Source organism: Coffea eugenioides, chromosome 10, assembly GCF_003713205.1.
Source record: "Coffea eugenioides isolate CCC68of chromosome 10, Ceug_1.0, whole genome shotgun sequence".
Lineage (NCBI taxonomy): Eukaryota > Viridiplantae > Streptophyta > Magnoliopsida > Gentianales > Rubiaceae > Coffea > Coffea eugenioides.
Genome location: NC_040044.1, coordinates 7,659,598 through 7,683,937, shown reverse-complemented (window position 1 = coordinate 7,683,937; position 24,340 = coordinate 7,659,598). Strand labels below are relative to the sequence as shown.

At 35.9% G+C, this 24,340-nt stretch overlaps 2 protein-coding genes across 2 annotated transcripts; both read left to right on the top strand.

The window, feature by feature from the left end:
• The first annotated feature begins 229 nt into the window (after window positions 1-229).
• LOC113749092 (39S ribosomal protein L54, mitochondrial-like) lies at window positions 230-1,604 on the top strand. The gene is made up of 3 exons (XM_027292747.1): window positions 230-319; window positions 424-604; window positions 925-1,604. Exon 3 carries the CDS (start codon window positions 933-935, stop codon window positions 1,332-1,334), a length of 402 nt encoding a protein of 133 aa, XP_027148548.1. The 5' UTR covers window positions 230-319; window positions 424-604; window positions 925-932; the 3' UTR covers window positions 1,335-1,604.
• Window positions 1,605-7,356: 5,752 nt separating this feature from the next.
• On the top strand, window positions 7,357-9,772 carry LOC113749475 (probable E3 ubiquitin-protein ligase RNF217). Its single transcript, XM_027293226.1, has 2 exons — window positions 7,357-7,693; window positions 8,813-9,772. The coding sequence occupies exons 1-2, from the start codon at window positions 7,423-7,425 to the stop codon at window positions 9,583-9,585; spliced, it is 1,044 nt and encodes a 347-aa protein (XP_027149027.1). The 5' UTR covers window positions 7,357-7,422; the 3' UTR covers window positions 9,586-9,772.
• The last annotated feature ends 14,568 nt before the right edge of the window (window positions 9,773-24,340 follow it).

Below are 24,340 nucleotides of genomic sequence, written 5' to 3'. Positions count from 1 at the left end.
TTCTTATTAAGTGAATCAACTTGCGTTGTCAGTCCTAATTATTTTTCAGTGGAATCCTCCAATCCTAACCTTCAATGCAATTTTTTTTTTTGTTTTTTTGGGTTGAGAAAAATCAATTACACAGCCCGCCCAGTTGTAAAAGCCCACCCAAAAACCCTTTCTCACAAACATGACCAAACAACTAAAGCCCACTAGCCCAATGCCCTATACCCACTTGTCCTTCCATCATCTCCTTTTCCCCTTCTCATTTTGTCCCACTCCCACCCACTGGCTGGTTCTTGCAGCGGCTTCTGAGGAGACAAGTTTGGGCTAAAGATTGGTATGGAGATTAATTGCTTCTTATCGTTTTGGTAAATTTTTCTTGCCTTGAATTTTTATCCAATGGGGTTTACTGTTCTCTTTCCATTAATTTTAAATAAGCAGAAAGGTTTCCTCGATTTGATCTTCGGTGGCAGCGGGTCCTTTGGGCTGCATCTTTTCCCTCTTACCCCTAATTCCTCCGACGGCCAGTTGCCGCCGATTCTTCAGTCTCGCCTTGTAGGGCATCGTTCTCGGTGCAGCCAGCCAAGTTCTGGTGGCGACTCAGCTGAATCGGATATAACTTGTGAGTTTCAATCTCCTCATCCGCTCACCTCTATAGCGAATCTTTTTTATTATGAATTCGTTTTCTTTTTTGGTAATGCATTTCTAGTTGATCATGATTGGTGTATTATACAGTGAGTGATTGATGGTTTTCACAAATACTTTATTAGCTTCTTGAATTAGTAACCATTGTCCAATTTGTTTTAGAGGTTAAACATCATTATAGATTAAGGGGATAATGTAAAGAAATACTAGATATGTAAAGCACCAAAAAAAAAAAGGTGTAAAGCATGGACCAGCTTCGTTGATCTTTGTAATAATTGTGGCTGGCTGGTGGAACAGGAAAATACATGGCCGGTAATTGTCTTAGAGCATTGAGAAGTGCCGGGGTCCCCAAGGAGGTACTTGGAGTAGGGGGCTGCCGAACATTTTCTGCTGGAAGTGGGAAAGCAAAGAAGGGTTCTAAAGGTGGTGCGGCTGCTGATGCTCCAAAGGAATCAACCCTTAGCAAAGAAGTGAAATCCACTACGGTTGTTGGTGCCAATATTCTCAAGGATGGAGCAGACCCGAAGATCTTGCCAGACTCGGAGTATCCTGAATGGCTGTCACACCTGCTTGATAAACGCCCAGCACTCAGTGAGCTAAGAAGGAAAGACCTGGAAACTCTTCCTTACGAGGACCTAAAACGTTTTGTCAAACTGGACAATCGAGCAAGGATCAAGGAAAATAATTCCATCAAAGCCAAGAACTGAGGTTACTGAGCTGCTGCTGCTGTTTACAAAAGGTCCATGTACTGTACTCCTGTTAGAGATTTAAGTAGTTGATCTCAACAGAGGATTCCCCTGTTGGTAGTTTGTTTGGGTATTGCGTTTATCCTGATACTGTTCAAACTTTGGTAAGGTCTGCTGGAGTAAATAACTTTGCAAGTTACTGCAGCAAATCTGGTTATGACTTTTAAAGGGACAAATTTTCTTTATTTCTACAAAAAAAAAAATAAAAAAAAATGCAGACTTTGCCAGTGTCTTCTTGTTTTTCTTACCATCCCCCTAAAACAGAAAATGTAGAAATTGGTTCCACTTCATTATAATGCCGGAGGGCATTGCTGCGTGCATATCGTTCCACTTCCAGGTAGCGTCTTGGCCATGTGTTATGATTTTCTTCCTTCTCCTACGAACCCGGAATATGAGAGTGCATCTTTGATTATAGCATTCAGTGTCAAAATGGATGATTGGTGATTGCTGCCCTCCCTCTCCCTTTCCTCTCCCTCCACCTCCAGTAATCAATTTCGTCCCACTTTGACTCTGGCTGGTTGGCTTTCAATTCTAGGTGGAGCAAGTTTTGGAAGTTCGTACTAGGAGTATATTATAGATGAACACAATTTTAGCTCGTTTAACAGACTTATGCGTTTGGATTGAGGGATTTGAGTAAAAGTTTAAATTCCTCTCAAATCCCTCTAAGTAGTTTGGATGACTTGGGAGGTACTTGAATTTGTAATCCGTCAATTATTTTAGTGTTCAAATGTATTTAAGTAATTGGTGGATAACAAATCCAAACCCCGTCCAAATGATCCAAGCAACTTGAAGGATTTCAAATCCTTTGTCAAATTATTCAATCCAAATGTAGCATCCATAAATTAGAATGAGGGAGCTCATTATTGATCAACGAAGTATCATCAAGTGTTAAAAACTTCCAATGGCCTAAGGGCCCAAAATCGACTAACCATTCAGAGATGTCAATATTCTCAATGCACCCTAGCTTCTTGCAATTTGCAACCAATTTCAGTGTAGTACGAGAAATCGAATTGGCACTTCCTAGACCAGCTGACTTGACAAGGTACACCTTGAGAGGGACCTCTTCCATAGAGTAAAAAGACTGAGACTGCTTAGCTATGGTTGATGTCAGTACCAGAATCCATGAAGCGTTAAAGCAAGAAAAAAAAAAGGCAATTGCCTAGTGAGCCACGAGTGACGGAGAAACTGAGAATTTAATTGTTGCAAAGAGGATTCAATCTTCTAATTTGGGCCTAAGGAATTTTATAAATTGTGCTCAAGTGGGCTAAAAATTTGTTGATTAGTTGTTTCTCAGAGAAATGCGGGGTGGTAGTACATTCTTGCTTATTTTAATACTACTTCTCAACGTGGAAAATCGAAGAAACTCCACTTTTGTTGTAGCCCAGCGCTTTCTAGTGGATGTGTCGCTGTGGTTGTTGATTTCGTAACTTCCCATATAGTTATTCCTGATTGGGGAGAGAAATGTTGAGGAATCCTCTAAAGAACCATGATTAATTCACAAATTATTGCCTTTAAATCGACAGAACCCCATAAACTTGTATATTTTGGCACTCTTGATCATCTTTCTCTGAAATGTAGGATGAGCCAAAAGAGGGAAACTGAATGTGTTAATGCAATAACTGCCGTATTCTCTGAACATATTACCTCTTCGTTTAGAAGTCAAAATATCAAACAGCCTATCGGAATCAGGTTCATCAATGGGGAGACACAAGTCGAATCAAAACATTAGCTCGACTTTCAATAATAGCTGCAAGCATGAGAACAAAAGCTCATTCAATATTCTTCCTTTTCTTCTTCCTCCTGTTCATCAAAAAATTCCTTCAAAAATATGTTCACTTCACCAAAATATTTGATGACAAGTTTTAGTTTATCTCGTTGACCCTCCTGCTGGACAGCATCCTCAGGGATTAAGCAGTGGACAGGAGTATACCAATTAGGGTTGGTCTGTCCTTGCTTGTCCACAGTAGTATACCACTCTAAACCTTCTGAGTTTCGACTGATCAAAACCTTTGCATAATCTTTCATCTCTCCAAAATGTCGGACATCTTTCAGATCAAGTGCAGAAATTATTATGAGATGGAAATCCCGACAATCAGCCATGGTGGCTAATGATTTGGCCTGGTGGAATCAAATGTTGAAGAAGAAGTACTGGTATTTCAAGAAAGGAAAGAAATTTTTGAGTTACCATTAGCAATATTAGAGGATGTTAGGTAATGAACTTGATCTGCATGGTTTCTTGCAGGAAAAACAAATTTATATAGGCGAAAAATAAATGTGGAAAAGTTCAGCGCGGTAATTAGTTTGGAATTGGTTTCTCTTATTTTTGTGTACTTAGCAAGATTCCTATGCTAATTGACGTGGGTTGTGAAGGTCTTGATTATAATAATTTCTTTGCATGTATCGTGGGGAAAATGCATGTTCATGCGAAGACTGATACTTTGTTTGAATTGCCATTTTCTTCCAAAAAAATGTTTGCGTTTTCGTAAATATATTTGTAATCATTTTTTTTATCTCATATATATATATTTTTTAAAAAATAATCTCAATAACTAATTGATAGAGTTGCTCAAAAATGAAAATTTAAAAATAAAATTAATTTAAAAAATCAGCATAATAGAGGGATAATTTTGTCTCTCAGAGGGTAAAGTTATTAAGAAAATAAAATAAAATTTAGAGGATAAACTACATATCTGACCGTAGGGGGAGTTCTTGTGATTAACTCATAACATGAAAATCAAGTTGAGAACCAACATTTTTCACCGACCATAAGATAGCAACTCTCTTGTTCAAGGTATACATATCCATGTCAGATTAGAAAAACATGACAATGTGCGTATGGTAGACTGAGGGATTTGCAATTTACAATTTTCATGACTAATCAAATGTGAGAGGAAAGATGGAACCTAGCTATTTATCTCGCTTAAGCACCTAGAATAAAAGCTTAAAATGGTTAATTAAACTTGAAACATTTAATCCAGAGAAATTCTAAGTGGAACCTCGCAAGAAGCAGCACCACCCACATTCAAGAATCAAAACATTAATAAATTCGAGTATTCAACTACGAAGGATGAGAATTCAGACAAAGAGATCGGGGGTGTAGACAATCATGTAAATTGGCTGCAAGCCTTCCAAAATTAAGAAAAAAAAATGATATTAGCATTAAAAAAAAAAAATCTCTAACACTCCATCCTCCCTTTAAAAGTATAAAAAGTGATGGAGTGTTAGACATTTTAGAATTGCTAGTAACATGTCCCAAAAGGAATATAGAATAGTTCTCTGTTAGTTTATAGCTTAATGAATACCGAAATAAACCACTGAGTTTTGGTTCAGTAATCATCAAAAAGGGACTAAATCCCTTTTTGAACTACAGGGGTTTGAACCCCATTTGCCTCACCTACAATGGAAAAAATTCAAAAGATATGCTAGAACATCCCTTCCTATTACCCTTATATACAGTCTCTTTAGACTCCCTTCTCGATACATTAGGATATATTAAATTATAAAAATATTATCGTTGCCTTTAAAAAAAAAAAAGAACACCGAAATAGGCTCCATAAAATCCACAAACTGATCTAGTAAATTCAATTGGGCTTATGTTGTCGGTCTGTAAAGGATACGTAATTGGGCTTGGTTACAACAAAGTAGACCATCGTCGTAGAGGCTTCTGGACTTTGGCATGTAAATCTTCCGCGCATTTGTCGACAAATGATAGTTTCGCATATTTATATTTAGAGTTAGAAAAATCGTTCAAAATATTCGCGCATTATTTTTATCCATTATTTTTAAAATACTATTGTACATCACTTAAAAAATCAACTGAGTCAAATTTGTCCTTAACCTAGGTTTTCGATCATTTTTTAGCCTGAATCTATTATATGATCCGGATGTAATCATTGTTTTAGGTGGAAAAAGATCAAATCTTAATATTTTAAGAGTAAAAATGAATATGGGTCGGGTCATTTGTTTATCCACAAACATAAAAAGGAATATGAGGTGGGTAATTTGTATAACAAAATATGGGATTGAATGTTTTTACACTTAAAAAATGATTATGTGCCGGTTATGCATTGGATTCAGGCTAAAAAATAGTCCGAAAATTAGATTTGAATCAAATTTTATGACTTGATTTAGATAAGGACATAAAATCAGTTTTTTAAACGTGAAGTACATTGTAAACAATTTTACAAAAAAGCAACTTTAAAAAATATGATATGCCTAGGAAATGAGCCATCATTTATTAAATGTTTTACATGTAAGTCGTATATCGTTTAGAATAGGATTTTCCTTGTATATTTGTTACGAAAATTATAGTTGTCTTTACATCATCACAGGTTTAGCCAAAGTATTAATACATTTTATCAAGGCACATATGTTATTTTCGTGCAAATGTGCAACATATCCATCTGAAATGATCTGACTAGATTGTACTTTTCATAGTTGATCAGCATCAAATTGGGTAAAGTTGCAAAGTTTGACAGCAGAATTAACCTAATCAGACCAAGCCAGAGGAGGAGTAGGGGAAAGTGAGAAACATGTAATATTTGGGGGTGCATTTTTATTATATTCATTTGAGGGTGCAGTTATATATATAATTCCAGCAACTCAGCTTTGGCTCTTTCATATTCGCAACAGTTGCAATTTTGGTAAAGCAGTTGCACCAGTCATCAATTCACAAACCAATAAAAGAAGTTTCGTTCATTAAAATCTGATGTAATTATTTTGCGAGTCCTGGCTGCTCTGAGACTCTGGTTTCGGATAAATGGCAGATGCAACATCTTACCAAACCAAACACGTGAATTAGTTCTACTTATACGTCTGGGACTCTTTTTCTTCTCTGTTCCTCGTTTTTGTTCTTTTTCCCTTTTCTTCCTTCTTTTTTGCTTGTTTTCTGCTTTTTACTCTTTTGACAAGGGATTCTTCTTCCTTAATTGAACTGTTTCTGGAAAATAATTATACGACTACTTGTGTTTCTGCGGTCTTTGATATGCCTAATACCACATGATGCAAGGACAGGATGTGTATTCTTAAGTCTTTAATTATTAGTTAACCTTGACCTCTAATACTTCACAATTCTAATTAACTTTGAATTGATGTCACATATCATTCCTTTTTTGCAGAACTTTCCTTCTCTAACAAGTCACAGCCTTTTTTTTAATTATTATTATTATTTAAGTTCTTTGAAATTTGACTTTGATTAGGGGAATTTATTACTAGTGATGATAGTTTGCTTTTTCCAGCCATTATCATGATGGATGGACAACTACTTTCTGAATCATGGTACCAACCACAGGTTGTTAGGTGATGTTTCGATTAAGACTTCAGTTTTGTGGCCTTCATTATCAGACTTGTAACTATTGTGACTTGTAACTTCCTCATAAACATGATATTAATATCTTGTAATATTATCCCTATCAACTTAATTTTCTTTATCTCCCATTCTTAATAATAGCCAAATCCATGTACATCTCAAAGACAAATTACGAAATCTATATAAAAGGTCATCGAGACTAAACCTAACTATTAAAAACATTAGTCAAGCGATCATGATACCTGTGATTCGACTATCAAATTCTCTCACATTTTTGGTTTGGAGCGTTCCTTTGAACCAAAAAAAGGAAAAATCTATCTAAAGGAAAAAACAAATTTAGAAGTTGAGAAGAACAAAAGGCCATTTAGAAAAAAAAAAGGATCCTAGCTTTAGAATCTAGTTAGCTATTTCCCAAAAAAGAATCTAGTCATTTAATTGTACAATAGGTAAATATTTCTATTTAAGAACATGTTTCTAGTACTTGTTTCTTTTTAAGAACATGTTTCTAGTACTTGTTTAGTATAATATACCTCATTAATTAAATAATTCAATTATTGGGATTGGAATTCTTGGCATTTATTTAGCACAAGGTTTACCTTTTTTTTTTTTTTTCTTTTTTACGGAAACTTGCCACTAATTAATTGATAGTAGAGATTACAGGCCAAAACTCCCCTCTTGTAAACATTGGGACTCCCAATTCTCAAGATATTCTGTGCAAAACTGCTGCTCGAAGTCTTCACTATGGACAGCTACTACACTCTACTCAGTTCAATCCACTCTAACGTCAGCAATTTCCGGCAGATGTTGTCCAACTCCGGCGTTTCCCTATACCTGCAGACGATCTTTATTTGGTCCATCCCCTTCATCTTCTTCCTTCTAGCTGCCACGGCACCCGTGTGGCTTCTTTTTTCTAACAAAAAAGTGCAGACTAAGAAGACAATCAAGAAGGTCCCTGCTGGAGACCCCTCGGAAACTTTGCACCGGAAGTATAATGGGAACCATGTATTTGATGGTATCATTTAATTCGTTCTTCTGTTTTGGGACTTAAGTGATACTTTTAATTCATTCTTGAAAAATTAAAACACAAAAATGGATTTTTTTTTAAATTTCTTTGCTTATTCCCATGGTTTGTAGGTGAATTTGGTTGTTGATGGTACAATTTCGCAGCTTCAATTTTTTTCCCTTTTCTTTGTTTATGATCTTTATATGTTCTGTTCTTGGTAATTTTTGTACTATCTATAACAAAATACTGCCTTGCAGCAAAACTTGTCAGTGGGGATGTACTTTTGCAGTTTTGTTTTGCTAGCTATAAATTTTTTGTCTTAGAATCACAGTCTGTTTAAAGGACATGACCGAGATTAAGTACCGTGACGTGAGCTGTATTTTCAAAAGGATGAAGGCTTTGAATAACTTTTAGTACTACAATGCAGTGAAATGAAATGCTCGCTATTCTAGAATACTTATGATTTGATAAAGTTATTTGTGTTTTTGGTGGTGGTGGTGGGGGGTGGTGGAGGGTGAGGATGATGGATCACAAACAGGAATTTGCAATTTTATGAACCAGAGCTACAATCACCTATTAAAATCCTGCTTGCAAGTGTTTGCTCAAAAACCTATTCAGGAAACCAACATTTTTTCTTTGCCTCATCAGCCAGTTTCAGCTTTCACTATAATCAGCTCCCTCATTAAAAATGCCTCGATGGAAGGGAAACAACTGGAAGTTTAAATTTAGATTGTTGAATTTGATGGTTATGCCTTTGATTTAGTCTCTTTATGAAATTTCAGCTGCATCTACATTTGCCTTCAGTGGTTATGGTTTCTCCATGTAATGAGAGGCAGAAACAATGTCAGGTTTATTGCCGTATGTGAAACTGCAATCTCCTGTATCAGATGCTTTTTAATGTTGTTTGCAAAGTGTTAAATGGTGTTGGTTCTTATGCACAAAAGCTTACCACTCCACCGGCCTTTTGTTGCTTTCTTTCTCTTCAATTGAAATGACAGGAAGATAGTGAAAGGATAAGCTGAGAAAGGAATAATATTTTTTCTGCAAGCAATTTAGTTTCTGTTATTTGATTCTTTGACTTGTTTTCGGTTGTATGGTAGAAAAAAATGGTGGGTTTTCATGTTTCAGATTCCAAGTACTCGATGGAATTGCAGATCCAGGAAGTTTTGCTAGCCTCTCTCTCTTCTGATACGGCAAGTATTGCATCTTCATCTAGCCAAGGAAGGATAGAAGATGTGGATTCAAGGCAAGTCAAGATTGATAATGATGTGGATAATGCATCCCAAATCTTCTGTGGAATATGTATGGAAGCTAAAGAAAGTTGGGAGATGTTCAGAAATGATACTTGCGACCATTCGTTTTGTTATGAATGCACGAGCCAGCATATTGTGGCAAAGATCCAAGACAACTTGAAAATCATTAGTTGTCCAGGAGCAGATTGCAAGGCAACGTTAGATTTTAACATCTGTAGGCTGATGATCCCGAAAGATGTCCTGGCTAAGTGGGATGACTTCCTATGCCAGTCATTGATCCCCAACTCCCAGAAATTGTTCTGCCCTTTCCGTGACTGTTCAGCCATGTTGATACACGATTCTGGGGAAGTCATAAAGGAGATAAAGTGTCCTGCATGCCGGAGATCATTCTGTGCACAATGTCATGTGCCATGGCATTCAGAATTTAAATGCAAGGAGTTCCAGAAGCTAAATGCGAAGAAGGGAGGAAAGGATGATGGTCTGTTCAAGCTACTTGCTAAGAAGAAAAGCTGGCAGAAATGTCCTAGTTGCAAAATGCACGTGGAAAAAATCGAGGGTTGTATTCACATCACTTGTCGCTGCAGCTATGAATTCTGCTACAGATGTGGATCAAAATGGACTTCATCTCATGCCTGCAAAAAGTCGTAAACTGCTAGAAGAGCTTGAGGCTGGAGATGCATAAGGGCTAAGAGTAGTCGTGAATTGTTAGGATGACAGATCAATTTTCTTTTTCTTTTTTTGGTTAATTTTCACTAAGTTATGTTGAAAGGGACACTGTACAGAGTTAACAGATCAATATGAATTCAGGACTACAGAGCCTGTACAGGTAGGTTTACTCTTGAGTTAATAACAGATCCGGATATTGGAGAATAGGTGTTGGAACAACAACAAAGAGAATACTATAAAATGACTGCAAAACTAATGAGAAGTCTTCAAATCAAGGCGTGATTACAACTCACTTTCCTTAAGGTTGTATTCGTCCACTATAATGTGTAAGAGATTAAGGGCGAATATCTTTTAGAATAAGATGAACTTTGATTGCAAAATTCTGCACTAAATTGTTACAGTCCTCAAAGAACAAAGAAAAGGAGAGCAGAAATTTTTTAGAATTTGTAAATCTTTTTGTTTGTAACTAAAAGATCACAAATTGATCTGCATAAATAAGGATTCATGCCCCCTAAATAGTTATTAATCGTTAGAAACATGTTTATAGTTGTATCTTTTTAAATGACGGTTGAAACTTGAAAGGTTGCGAATGAAATGTAAAAAGCTAGTTTTAGAATTCTGCCCGGATTTTCAATATTTGAAAATATTCTAACAATCTCCCACCATTTTTAACATATTGAATTTTTTTTTACGAATCACTAAAAAATTCTAATAATCTATGCATAAACAATGGTGTTTTTCAATTGAACCACCATCTCAGTGTTTATTGATTATAACTTGTTAATACTTCTTGGTAGATAAGTTTCGAACCAAAAATATATGCAACAAGTCACATAAATAAATACATACAAATTCACTTCTCTTCAATTTGTGTATACAAGTGATACATTAGGCCTTGTATTCCTATCCTTTTATGAATGTGTTCACAGTTAAGTCCAAAATTTTATAGATGCCATCAATCCAACATTCATATAAGCAAACTCCTAATGCCCCCGTCATTTGTAGCATTTTACAAGACTTGTTAAGAATTCTAAATGCACCTTCCAATTTCAAACGGAAAAAATCACACTACACCTTTCAGTATCTTTTGTAGTGTTCAAACCACTATATCAATGTACTTTCACTCGTTGAATTCAAGGTTAGTTATTATAACTAGTGTTGAATTAAGATTCCATTGTTAGTGATTCTTGGATTGGATTTCAATCCCATCGCTTTGGATATTTTAATCACCACTTCTTTTTTTCTCTTACATTCTAAACTCTTCCTCAACACGAAAAGTGTTAGCAAGACTTTCATGAATGATCTCTCCTTTTTTATGTTTGAGATTTCTCTTGAAATCCTTCCAAGAGGGTGGTAGTTTATCAATTATGGAACTAACAATAATTGTTTCATCCATAAACATATTGTGTTGAGAAAAATGATTAATTGTGTTTGGATTGCATTTTCCATGATTTTTCATGGAAAAATTACTGTAGCGATTTGATGTATCTGAGGGAAAAAGGTAATAGGGAAATGTGATCACGGAAAACGACGTAATTTTCCGACGGAAAATCGCAATCCAAACAAGCATCTTTTCAAGTTCAACAAATTGATCCATAACAGGCCTCTTGTCTATCATTTTGTTGTTAAAGAAATTAGAGACAAAAGATTTTTTATTTGTTGTATCCTCTCTCATGTACCATGCTTCTAACTTGCTCCAAAGTTCCTTCACTGTTATTATCGAATGATAGACATCAAAAAGTTCGATACTCATTGCATTGAAAATGTGTCCCTTCACATATCTCATCATTTGTGTACCATTTCGCTTATTGCAGATGTCATCCAACGTCTCTTCTTCATCATTTGTTACGGGCCTAGAAATAGTTAGAACGTACACCACTTTGAGGGTCACAAGAAGGAATTGCACTTGTTTCTTCTAACGAATGAAATTTCCTCCATCAAAACGGTTGAGTTTAACAATATTAGAAACTAAATCATTTATAGTACTTGCTATTTCAAAGGAGGAATAAAACTTTAAGATTGTTGGAATAACAACAAAGAGAATACTATAAAATAGCCCTAAAACTAACAAGAAAATGTTTCAAATCGTGATTACAAATCACTTTCCTTAAAACTTTCTTTGTCCACTACCACGTGTAAAAGATCAAGGACGAATATCCTCTAAGATAAGATGAAATTTGGTTGCAAAACTCTGCATTAAGATGTTAAAACCCTCGAAAAACAAAGAAGACAAGAGCAGAAATTTTTTTAGAGTTTGTAGATCTTTTTGTTTACAACCAAAAGACCACAAATTGATCGACATGAATAAGGTTTCATGTCCCCTAAACAGTTATTAACTATTAGAAATATGTTTATAGTTGTATCTCTTTTAAATGGGCCAATTCCTTCATTTATTGCTCAAAAAAAATTGTGCAAGTATTGATATGACAAACGGAAGGTATTAAACTATGCATGCCGGGCTTAATAAGTCCGACAGGCTACGAAATTTTTTTAAAAAATTGTTGGGTTGCCGGGCTGCCACTTGGATTTTTTTTAAAAAAAATTGATGACTACTGGGTTAACACAGATTGGTAACCATCATCAAAAAGAAAGAAAAAAACATCAGTGGTCATGACAAGATTCTACAGATATTATGGTATGTTTTATCTTTTAATATATTGTTATCATGCTTTTTGACAAAATCCTGCACTTATTATGGCCATTGGAGCTTATCATTTGGTGGTTCATTTCATGCATCTTTGATATACTATTTGTTTCTGTCTACATCCTCGACAAGTTTGAATACTTGGTGTTGCCCAAAATTCTACAAAAAAAAAAAAAAATCAATGTAGTTGATATTGCTTCTTTACCAATTGGGATAATATTAGAAACCTTTCTTGAGATTTTTTTTAGTATCACTTGACACTCTTGAAGTTTTTAAAATATCACTTACCTTCCCTAATAATTGTAAAAAAATTATATTAATTCTCACTTGACACTTAATTCACATATCAAATAAATAAAGTTCAAAAATTTTTTAAAAAAGAAATGAAAGTCACATGCTTCTCTTTCCTTTTTCTCCATCATTCTCTCTTACTCATTGTTTGGATTCCTATGTAATATTTTATTTTGTAAATTATAATAAATTAAATTTTATTTATCTTTTATTTTTTATGATTGTGTTAAAGTGGGGTATAATTTATTTGCTTATTTTGTGTTGATTTTTATAATAATTGATACAATTTAATAGTTTGCACAAGGATTGAGAAGATATTGAAAACAATGTAAATCAATTTTAAGCATATAGAGTTAAATTGGTGCAAATCTATTTCTTTTCAAATATCTTTTTTATTTTTAAAATTTATATTTTTATGAAATATAGCATTATGATGCGGTAATACTACAAGAGATTATTTTTTAGGTGATGATTTTCTTGGATGAACAAAGGTTTAAGAGTATTTTTATTTAGCAAGTGAATGGGTAGTTTAGAGCTTTTAAAATTTTTTTTACACAAATAACAAAAATAAGGAAGGTAAGTGATATTTTAAAACCTTAGAAGTGCCGGGTGATATTAAAAGAAATCTCAAAGGAGGTTTCTGATATTATCCCTTACCAATTATAATTCTACTCTCCTTCAATGCTTTGCCTAACCATTCTGCCAGGGAACGTATTGATACCGAACAACTATATCTTGAGGAAAAGTTTCAGGGGCTGCTTGGTTAAAGGGTTTGGGAATCAGCTAATGGAATGAACCCCTTATTTGTTGCTTGGGTTAAGTCTATTGGAATGCAATTTCTGGAATCATTTCTAAAAACTCATTCCCGAGTAAATTGGGAGGTTTTGGACAAAACCCTCAACTCATTCCCGAGCAAAAATATTTATGACGAACTTACCCTCTCTTTTTCTTCATTACACGCCGCACCTTCTCTTCTTCTTCTTCATCAGATTTTCTATCTCTTCTACTTCACCAATTGGACAACCATAAAGATCAGTGGGGTTCGATTTTCCTTGGACAACGAATTCTGGAGTTGAAGAGTCTTCTACTAGGGTGAATTTCTTGATTCCAGGTAAGTGGATTACAAACTCCCTTGGCTCTGCAATTTTCTTTCCCGTATGCAAGTTTTTCTCTTCCTTCTTCTCTGCTTTTTCAAGCTACTCACTGGGTAGCTAAAAATAAAGAAGGAAAGAAGGGAATCTGACACAATAAAACTAATTGGACCAAAATGTTGCTGAAGATTCTTTTTAGGGGCTGACGATAAAGAAGGGAATTCTTTTTTCAAGCTACTCACTGGGTAGCTAATGTGTTTTCTTGAATTACGCATTCTTTTTAGGGGTTGACGATTCTTGATCTTTTGGTTATTTGATCCGTGAATACTGGTATAGTTTGGGTGGGCTTCTACATGCCCTATACCTGTTTGTAAAATTGTCTGCCTGAATAGTTTTCAGTTTCATAGTTATTTATACATTAGGATTTCGAGTTTCAACCATCAATTTCGTTTGTTTATGCTTATTTATATCTATATATCATTGTGTTTATGGATGTATGATGCATGTCTAGGCCCTTTTAATAAGATCAATTAATGTTTAATGCATTTAAAGATTTTGATGTCATAATCTAGTTTGGTGAATATTGTTGTTTGGTTGTCATATTGCAAAAGTTGGCTTGTGATCCAATGTGGAAATCAGATGGAGGATTTAAAAATAATTATATGAGCGAATTGCTTAAAATTATCTTGCGTAAATTACCTACTTTTACCAAACAAGTCAGCCCACATATTGAATCAAAAGTTAAGTGGTTGAAAAATAGGTTCCATGCAATTGTTGAAATGTGCAAAGAAAGTGGTTGTAGTTGGAATGATGCTGAGAAAAAGATTTCTTGTGAAAAACAGTGGTATGATGATTGGTGCAAGGTAAGAAATTGATTACTTTTTACATTCTGATATGTCCTTTTTCAACATTTTATTAAGATTATTATTTATCTTTCTATTCTATCTCTAGACTCATAAGGATGCGAAGGGCCTTTGGGATGTCAAATTTTCATATTTAGGAGATCTTGAAATTGTATATGGAAGAGACAGAGCCACTGGAAATGTTGCTGAAGATTTTGCACAAGCTGTCCAAGATATGGAAGATGTCCAAAATTTGGAGGAAGGAGATGAAGGGCTTGATGCTATGTCAAACTCGGATAATGATAACCTTCAAGAAGATGAAGTAAATTCCATGGAGCAATCAACTCAACCAAGCTCAACAAGCACAAGAAATTCCAAGAAACAAAAGAAACAATCACCTCCCATTGCAAATGTGTCAAAAAAAATGAAATCTGCATCAACAACAAGGAGTGATCTTGATGCATTATTGCAATTTCTCACCAGCAAATTTGGAGATTTCGTGGAGGGAATTCAAGCTAATTTCACAACTATGGCAGCAGCCATGTCAAATGAGGATAAACGTGAGCAATTGGTCTCCGATAGAAGAGATCAAGTTGTTGCTGAGTTAATGAAACTTGCTTTACCGAGTGGAGATGTAATGAATGCAGCTGACATACTTTCGGAGCAGATTTCCTAGCTTCATGTGTTCTACAATCTCCCTGCAGAAATGAAACGACAATATGTAATTAACCTCCTTTATCCTCCATCCACTCGCTTGAACACCTAGTCATGACCGTTGACATTTTTCTTTTCACTTTTGGTGATGGCAATTGGGGTGACACAGCCAGTAGCCATCAGGTTTTAAAAAAAAATTCAAGTGGCTACTGCCCAGCAACCCAGCAATTTTTTTTTAAAAAAATCCATAGGCTTAAGCCTGACAGGTATAGTTTAATACCTTCTTCACGTCAAATTAATATTTGCACGATTTTTTTTGAGCAATAAATGAAGGAATTAGCCTTTCAAATAACGGATGAAACCTGAAAGGTTACGAATGAAACGCAGAAAACTACTTCTAGAATTCTGTCCAAAATTTCAATATTTGAAAATATTCTAACAATAGGAGTATCACCTGTTAGCGGACAAGCAAAGGCTTTACCATGCGCTTGTTCGTCTCATTCAGTTCTAGATTATTATGCCCGGGAATTTGCATTCTGTTAAACAAATTTCATGAGGTTAAATTTTAATTTTATGAAGGCAGGCTTGATTCTATCATCATATTTCAGTTAAGTCAACCTCAATTGACCAAAAAAAGTTGCCTTGTCTCTCTCCTTGAGAGTACTTTCTCTCTCTAGAGAGTTTTCTCCCCCATAGTAGGTGTTTACTCGTTTTCAAACTTACCGCCATTTCTCCAAACTACTTCCATATTCATAATCGAAATTTCCATCCAAATTTCCCCAAAATAGACGGGTCCATAAACCAGATCTATGTAAGGAGTTTCTAATTTGGGAGCCTAGAGTTGATCTTTGAGCTAGATCTGACGTTAAACAAGAGCTAGAATGCATTCAAAAACCCAAATTGGATTCTGTTATTTTCTTAACATGTAGATTTTAGTGTATGTTCCCTTTAGCTTATCTTTTCTTGTTTGTGGTTTAGGTAATTGGTAAGGAAGCATAAAAGGTACAGCTTCTTCCTGCTTAGTCAAGGTGAGGCAATTGAATTCTAATCAGGGGAGGACTGTGGTTCCGTGAAGGATGGAGGAGCTGGAGGAGGTGATGAAGAAATTTACTCTGTCAAGTACAGAGCAAGATGGCATGTGGTTTGAGGAGGAGGAGTTCACGAAGGGAATCGAGGAGTGTAGTATGAGTCTGTTGGGAAAGGTCTAGGGAGACAAGATAGCGAATACGAATGGGATCAGAAGCTTTATAGAAAATATGTGGCTTCATCTAAAAAACTTGAAGGTGACTGAGATCCGTGCTAATATGTTTCAATTTACGTTTGCGCAGAGATCAGATCTGGAACAAGCATTGAATGGCAGGCCATGGATTTATGATGGCCAACATTTAATACTTTTGAAATAAAGGGAGGGAATTGAAAATGAACATTATGCTTTTAACATTGCCGAATATGGGTCCAGGTATGGAATCTGCCTCTACACTAGGTTACCAAAGAGGTGGGGAGGAAGATTGAAGGAATATTCAATGAAGTGATCGAGGAAATCATCCCCCTAGGAGGGGGTAATGAAGGTAAACATACGAAATTGCTAGCTGAATTTGATTTTACTAAACCTCTTCCTAGAGGTATTATGATAAAATGTAATCGTAAGATGAGGTGGGTAGAATTTAGATATGAAAAATGCCCGAATTTTTGTTTTTGTTGTGGAATCATTGGTCATAATGAAAAGAATTGTGGATCTAAAGATTTTGATATGAAAGGGGAACAGCAATATGGAAACTGACTAAGAGCTAGTTTCCCTAGAAACCCGAACATGAAGGCCAATAACAGATATGAAGGGAGTGAGAAAGTGCGCAGGACAGAGAATAACAATTCTAAGGAGTATCATACACAACAAAATAATTCCCACAGTAGGGCTAAGAACTTACTTCAGACATATATAGAGGAATTTCATAAAAAGGAAGGGAAAAACTTAGAAAGAGAAATAGGAACTGGGGAGGCTAAGGGGGTTAGAAGGGGCGAGGAGCATTAGCAGGTTAAGAAGATTGGTAAGGTTTGGATAAGGGGAGAGAAAGGGAAGTTAATACAAAGGGGAAGAGTCAGAGAGTTAGGGGGAGAGAGGTATACGAGATAGGAGTCGATCAGTCAAAAGAGGAAGTGGAGTATGATCAGGTGTGGATAGATTGTGATAGTGAAAAAGGAATGGACCAACTTATCTCTGTTGAAGTAAAAGAGGTCTGTCTAGAGGTCAAAGACAAAAGGGAGATAATAAGTGAAGAGTTTTGTGCTAGCAGTAATCCTAGGAAGAAGAGTAAAGAAAGGAACTGCAAGAGCTGGAAGAGGTTAGTGTAGGAAGTAGGGAGAGGAAAACCTCTTAGTGACATATCAAACAGAAGTAGTGATACTGACTCAGGAGAGAGGAAGATTCCTAGTGTTCAAGTGGGGATAAACAGTGGTACTGAGACTAGTAATGGTCGGAAAAAGAACAAGAAGACTGATCAGGAGGAGTGTTATATGGATGTGTCTGAGGTGGTGGAGCCCTTACTTAATGGGACTCCCAGGTCCTTATGAGAGCTCTGGTGTGAAACTGTCAAGGTTTTGGGAGTTTCTTGACAGTTTCCCAATGCAAGGAGGCTGTGGCACTCCACTCCACTTCTTTAATTTTTCTTTTTGAAACAAAAAAAAAAAGTGTTCTGAATAGAGTTAAGTAAAAAATACGATTTGATAATCTCTTTGTTGTAGACCCTGTTGGTCTAGCTGGGGGTTTGGCAGTGATGTGGAAGAATGAGATTAATGTTAAGTAGGATTTGTTCACTAGCTTTACTATCGAATTGTTGATTGATGATAAGGATACAAAGTTGGAGTGGTGGTGTGTGTGCATCTATGCCAGTCCAGATGCTAATATTAGGAAAGAACAATGGAATATGGTGTCTAGGAGAAACAGGTCCGGGAGAAGCATTGGGTAATCATGGGGGACATGAATGATATAGTATCTAAGAGAGAGAAATGGGGTGGTAGGGATAGAACAGAAAGCAATTTTAAAAACTTCAGAGACTTCACTAATAACAATGATCTAGTGGATATAGGATATAAGGAGAAACCTTAGACATGGTGTAACAGGTGGGATCCAAGGGGAAAATCAGAGAAAAGTTAGACAAAGTGCTAGGATCTAGGAGCTAGTACAGTAGTTACAGGTATGCTAGGTGCAGTCATTTGGAGAAAGAAGTTTCTAATCACTGTATGCTACTTTTGGACACAAAACCAGATAGGAAGAGGTGAAAAAAGATATTTGTGTTTGACAAGAACTGGCTCCAGCACAAGAAGGTAGGGAATTTAGTAAAATCTGCATGGAGCACAACTTGTAAAGGGTCTAGATTCTTCAGGATACATAATAAAATCAGACAATGCAGAGTGGCCTTATAGAGATGGAACAAGCAAAAAGGGAATAATTTTGGAAGAATCATAGTTCAATCAAAAAAGATATTAAGGACATAAGGGACAGCAGTGTGGGTGGGAATGGAGCTAAATTGGCAGCTTTGAAGAAGGAATTGGTAGAAGCCTATAAGAAGGAGGAGATATATTGGAGTCAAAAGGCAAGACAGAAATGATTGGAGGAAGGAGACAAGAATACCAACTACTTTCATGCATGCATGGCTGGGAGGAGAAAGAGCAATAGGATTGGTCTCATACAGAAGAGGGATGGGGACTGGTATAAAGATGTGGAGGAAACTGGAGTTGAGATAATCCAATACTTCAAAGATATTTTTACTTCTGAAGAACCTTAGGGGATAGATGATATATTAAACGAGATTTGACAATCCATAACCAGTATGAAGAACAAGCAACTTACCTTACCAGTGACTGAGCAAGAGGTTCACAGAGCTGTATTTTCTATGCATCCAAGCAAGTCACCTGGACCAGATGGTATAACTCCTATTTTTTTTCAAAAATTTTGGTCTGTTATTAAAATGGATCTGATCAATGCGATTCAAAGTTTTTTTTCACTCTGGCAACCTATTAAGAGTTGTTAATGAGACTATGATCTGCCTGATTCCCAAAGTTGATTCCCCTGTTAATGTTATGCAATTTAGGCCTATAAGTCTATGTAATGTCCTATACAAAGTCATATCTAAAATCTTAGTTAATAGGTTAAAAACAGTTATCCATTGTTGCATCAGTCCCAATCAATCTACTTTTGTTCCAGGCAAACAAATTTTGGATAATGTTCTTGTTGCTTATGAATGCATTCATTTCCTTAATAACAAAAGATCTGGTAAAGAAGGATACGTGGCTATCAAATTAGATATGTCCAAAGCATATGATAGGATAAAGTGGACCTTCCTAGAAAAGCTTATATTAAAAATGGGATTTTGTCAGCAGTGGGTGGGGTGAATTATAGAATATGTATCTAGTGTTTCTTATTTAGTGAATATTAATGGGGAGAAGAAAGGCTTTATCAGACCAACTAGGGGACTAAGACAGGGAGACCCTTTGTCTTCCTTCCTATTTCTGATTTGTGCAGAAGGCTTCTTAGCACTATTTAATCAGGCAATGAGACCAGGAAAATTGACAGACCTTCAACTATCTTATGGTGGTCCTAGACTGTCTCATCTCTTTTTTGTAGATGACTCACTAATCTTCTGTAAGGCAAAAGAGAAGGAGACAAGACAGCTAATGGAAATGATAAGGAAGTAGGGTGATGCTTTAGGATAGCTAATCAACACTGAGAAATTCTCAATCTTCTTCAGCAAGAATGTTCAAGAATGGGAGAAATTGAAAGTGCTGGAGAAATTGGAAGGGATGAAGGCAATAAAACAAAGAAAGTACCTGGGTTAACCATTGGCGATTGGAAGGTAAAAAACATAGGTATTTGATTTTGTGAAGAAAAAAGTGCTTAGTAGAATATCAGGATAGAGAGAAAAGATGCTAAGTATGGCGGGGAAAGAAGTGTTACTGAAGTCTGTGGTCATGGCTCTCCCTGCATATGTTATGTCATGCTACAAACTCCCAAAGGAGTTATGTAAAGGTATTGGAAGAGAAATGGTTAAGTTCTGGGGGAGAAGTAATGGAGAGAAAAAGAAGATGCACCGGATAGGGTGGGGGAAGCTGTCTGAAGTAAAACAGAATAGGGGCTTGGGCTTTAGAGATTTAGAAAGCTTTAACTAGGCTCTTCTGGCTAAGTAGCTATAAAGGATACTCACAAGGCCAAATTTATTGGTGAGTAAGATCCTTAAAGCCAGATATTTCAAGGGCACTTTAGTTTCGAAAATGAAAGGGAGGAGCACTAATTCTTGGTGCTGGAGAAGCATATTAAGTGCGAGGACTTTATTGGAGGAAAGGGTGAGAAAGAGGGTGGGAGATGGGAAAACAATAGATATCTGGGAAGACAGATGGATTCCAGGGATGGCAGAAGGGAAGGTGAGCATACAGAGGAACCCAGAACTAGGACTATGTAAAGTTAGTGAACTGATAAAAGATGACAGTTGGAATGAGGAGCTACTGCAAAAAGCATTCGCTAAGGAGGATTGAGAGAGAATTATGAAGATCCCTCTAAGCCTCTAGGACACAAAGGACAGACTATTCTAGGTATATTCTGCCTCTGGGGAATACACAGTTAAGTCTAGATATAGAGCTGCAAAGGGAAGCATGGCAAGGAAGAATAAGAAGGGGAGTAATAAGGAATCAGGAAGTAGGAATGAGGTTAATGCTAAAGGATGGAAAGTACTATGGAATCTAAAGATGAAACAAAAGCTGAAACATTTTATCTGAAAATGTATGAAGGGTATCTTACCAGTCAATGAAGGAATCAAGGCTAGAAGTAGGAAAGGCAATCCATTATGTAAATGCTATGATGTATACTCAGAATCGATACAACACATGTTCTTTCTATGTAGTCATGTAGAGGCAATTTGGAGGGTAGCAACGATACAATGGGATGGGTTGGAAAACCTGAAAGGAAATTTTTGGATTTGGTGGTCTGAGTTGGTGGAAGCAACTGCTCGGGAGAAAAGAGAAAAACACATTACATTCATAGTCAACCTGTTATGGCAAATATGAAAGGCTAGGAATGAGATAAACTTCAATGGAAAGGGGAGAGAACCACTGACAGTAGTAAATAAAGCACTGACAGATTGGATAGAATTCCAGAAAAAGCAAGAAAAAGAAAAGGAGGAAGGGGTGGAGTCACAACAAAAGGAGATGAGACTAGGAAGATGGCAAGCTCCTGACAAGGGATGAATTAAGCTGAATACAGATGCAGCACTGAACCAACAGACAAATATAGCAGGTTGGGGAATTGTTGCTAGAGATTGGAAGGGAAAGCTGGTTGCTACATGGGCATGTCCCTCTTTCAAGTGCATTGAACCAAAACTTGAGGAAGCTCTGGCAATCAGAACTGGAATGGTTAACGCTGCACTGGAAGGATGGGAGAGAATCATCATAGAATCCGACTGCAAGACTATAATAGACAAGATAGAAAAGGATTTGGAGGATGTGGTTATCTCCACAGTTCTGCAGGATATAAAGCTGCTAAAATATAATTTTGAGGAATGTTGTTTCTTCTTTGTTAGAAGGGAGATCAACTCTGTTAGTCATCGCTTAGCAAGACTTGCTCTAAACTTAAGAGTAGTTGCTGATTGGAAAGTTACTTTTCCAGTTTGGTTGCTTGAGAGTGCTCAAGCAAACGTAGAGGAGCAGTTGCTCCAGTGCATGTAATCTGTTTGCTTGAATTAATTATGGTGAGATTGAGGAAATTCTAATTAATAATCGACGAGCAAATAAAGTTTGATTTATTTCCAATGCGTGGCATTGGATATCTTTTTATCCAGAGGAAATGTTGCCACAAAAAGTATTAATACAATATTTTTTTAGTAGTTCATTCTTATTTTAGTACTACTAATGAATTCCAAGCTCGTGATTTTCTCTTCTTTGAAATAGCCAAGAGTTGTGATTGTTTAAGGATAAAATTTGCATGCTCAAAAAAGAAAATTAAAATTAAAATTACACTTAGTTCTAAGCATAAGAAATATAAGGGGAATTTGTAGTACCATTATCGTACCACAAGCACACAAATGGCTTTGATACATTTATTTAACATAACATATTATTATTAGTTTGTACAAAAAGGCACCATTGTAAATATAATAATATAAGCACATCATTTCCTCATTCCCTCATTCCTTTCATTTCTTTCCTTCGCTCATTCCTTTTATTTTCTCTTCTTTTCTTTCCACTTGAAAATTTCCATTCTTTGCTGTTGTTTCCAATTCCAAACCTCAGCTCCTGAACTTAATCGAATTTAGAACTTCCTTTCTTTTTATCTCTTTTTAGTTGATGTTCACTATTCAGCACATCTCATTTCCTTTCCTATCCTCTTCAACCCATCCCTCAGCTCCCAAACTTTAATAGAATTAAGCTAGAACTCCCTTTCTTCTCCTTTCTTTTCAGTTCGTGTTCACTGTTCAGCACATTTAATCTCTTCTCCCATCATCTTCAACCTCACCCCACAATAAAGTTGAGACCTTCTTTGTTCATTATGCATTGCTTAACCTCAGAAACTCCTCTCTTCCTCCTCCTTTTCATTCTGACTCCATGTGAAAGGCCAATCCATCACGACCACACCATAGTAGTAACGATTTGTTGGATGCCTGTGCCCAAATATGATATGAATTTCTCCAATTTTCACCTTTACTACATTGGAGCTGACAGAGATCTGGATCTTGCGCTTTTAAACTAACGAAGAATCTCTATACTCTACTAATTTTTGAATCTTAAAAATATATGATGGTTCTATTGATTGAAAATGATAGAGAAGATGCTAGTATCGGCCCAACTAGGTAATGACTCTATATTTTGTTACGTATTTCTCAAATTTATTTATTGTTGTGACTGGTTTTCATCCATTGGGCACACTTCAATTTCCTTTTTATTTCTTTTTCCTTCTAAAGCTCCATTTTTTCCTTCAAAATACATCATGAATAAACGAAGATTTTACATGACTATTGTGTCGAGTATCAGCGTTCGGTCAGATGGATCATACAACTCAAATGCGAAATGTTTCAATTCAAAAGCTTCAAAATTGTCATCAACCAAAGATTGGGCAGACCGGATTCATCGGCCAAGTCTGTTTAATACTTTTCCTAGTTTATTTGGACTTCTTGTGGAATTTGATTTAATTAAACAATGTGTGCTTTTTATCTTACACTGGCATATATAGTGTTGTGTATGACTATCCAGACCGGGTTGGCCGTAAGGCCTATGGTTCTGATGGTTGGGCCCAATACAATTATATTAGGAACTGCTTGCATATAAATGATGATGAAAACATCGGAGAATCCATTTTGCAGCAATCTTTCCGCGGCCTTCTAGCGTTGTCAGACAGTCAGCTGGTTCGTATAAATTTTCTTTTGGTGTATGCTTTCGGGTGTAAAATTTTGCTTTATACTAATAATTTGTTTTTTGTTTTGAAACAGAGGAAGTCAATTGAAGAAGTATCCCGTGATCTATCGGAGATGTTTGACGGGTACTTGTGTCCCGTATTTGACTATTTTCGTGGCTCTCAGCATTTAAATATTTCTTGACTAGCGCACTGATATTTGTGTTTTACCACCTAGTTTTAGATACGTCAGGGTCTAATCATAGAATATTCATAAACACATGACTATGTAGATGCACACATACCAGTTACGAATTACCTTTTTTCTTTATTGACAAGTTGTTTATTCAATTCTTTTTTTTTCCTTGATCTTTAATCTTTTCATTTCTTTTATAATATTTGTCTTTGTTTGTTAGCTTTAATTTGTATGATACTTTGCTTTCAAGTAATCTATGCTAAATGACAACATGATTGGCCACCAACAATGCATATGCTTCGAAGGATAGAATTTGTTTAGTGGCTTTCATAAGAGACAAATAATTTGAAACAAATTGATGTATCACAAACAATTTTAATTTTTTTAAAACAATAAGAAGTTTGCATAAAGACATCTACAAAAGTGAAAAGAACTCAAATAAAAAAACAACTTTGATTCAAGAAATCTATAAAATGCCAAATGATCAATCGGGATGGCAAGTATCAAGATTGATCATAAGAACATAGGAACAATATTTTGTGACTTCAAAACATCCAAAAACTCCAATTAATTCCCAAAAATAGTCACAAGCTTCTTAAACAACGTTTAACTCACTTAAAAACTTGAAAAAGTAATAATTCTATCATC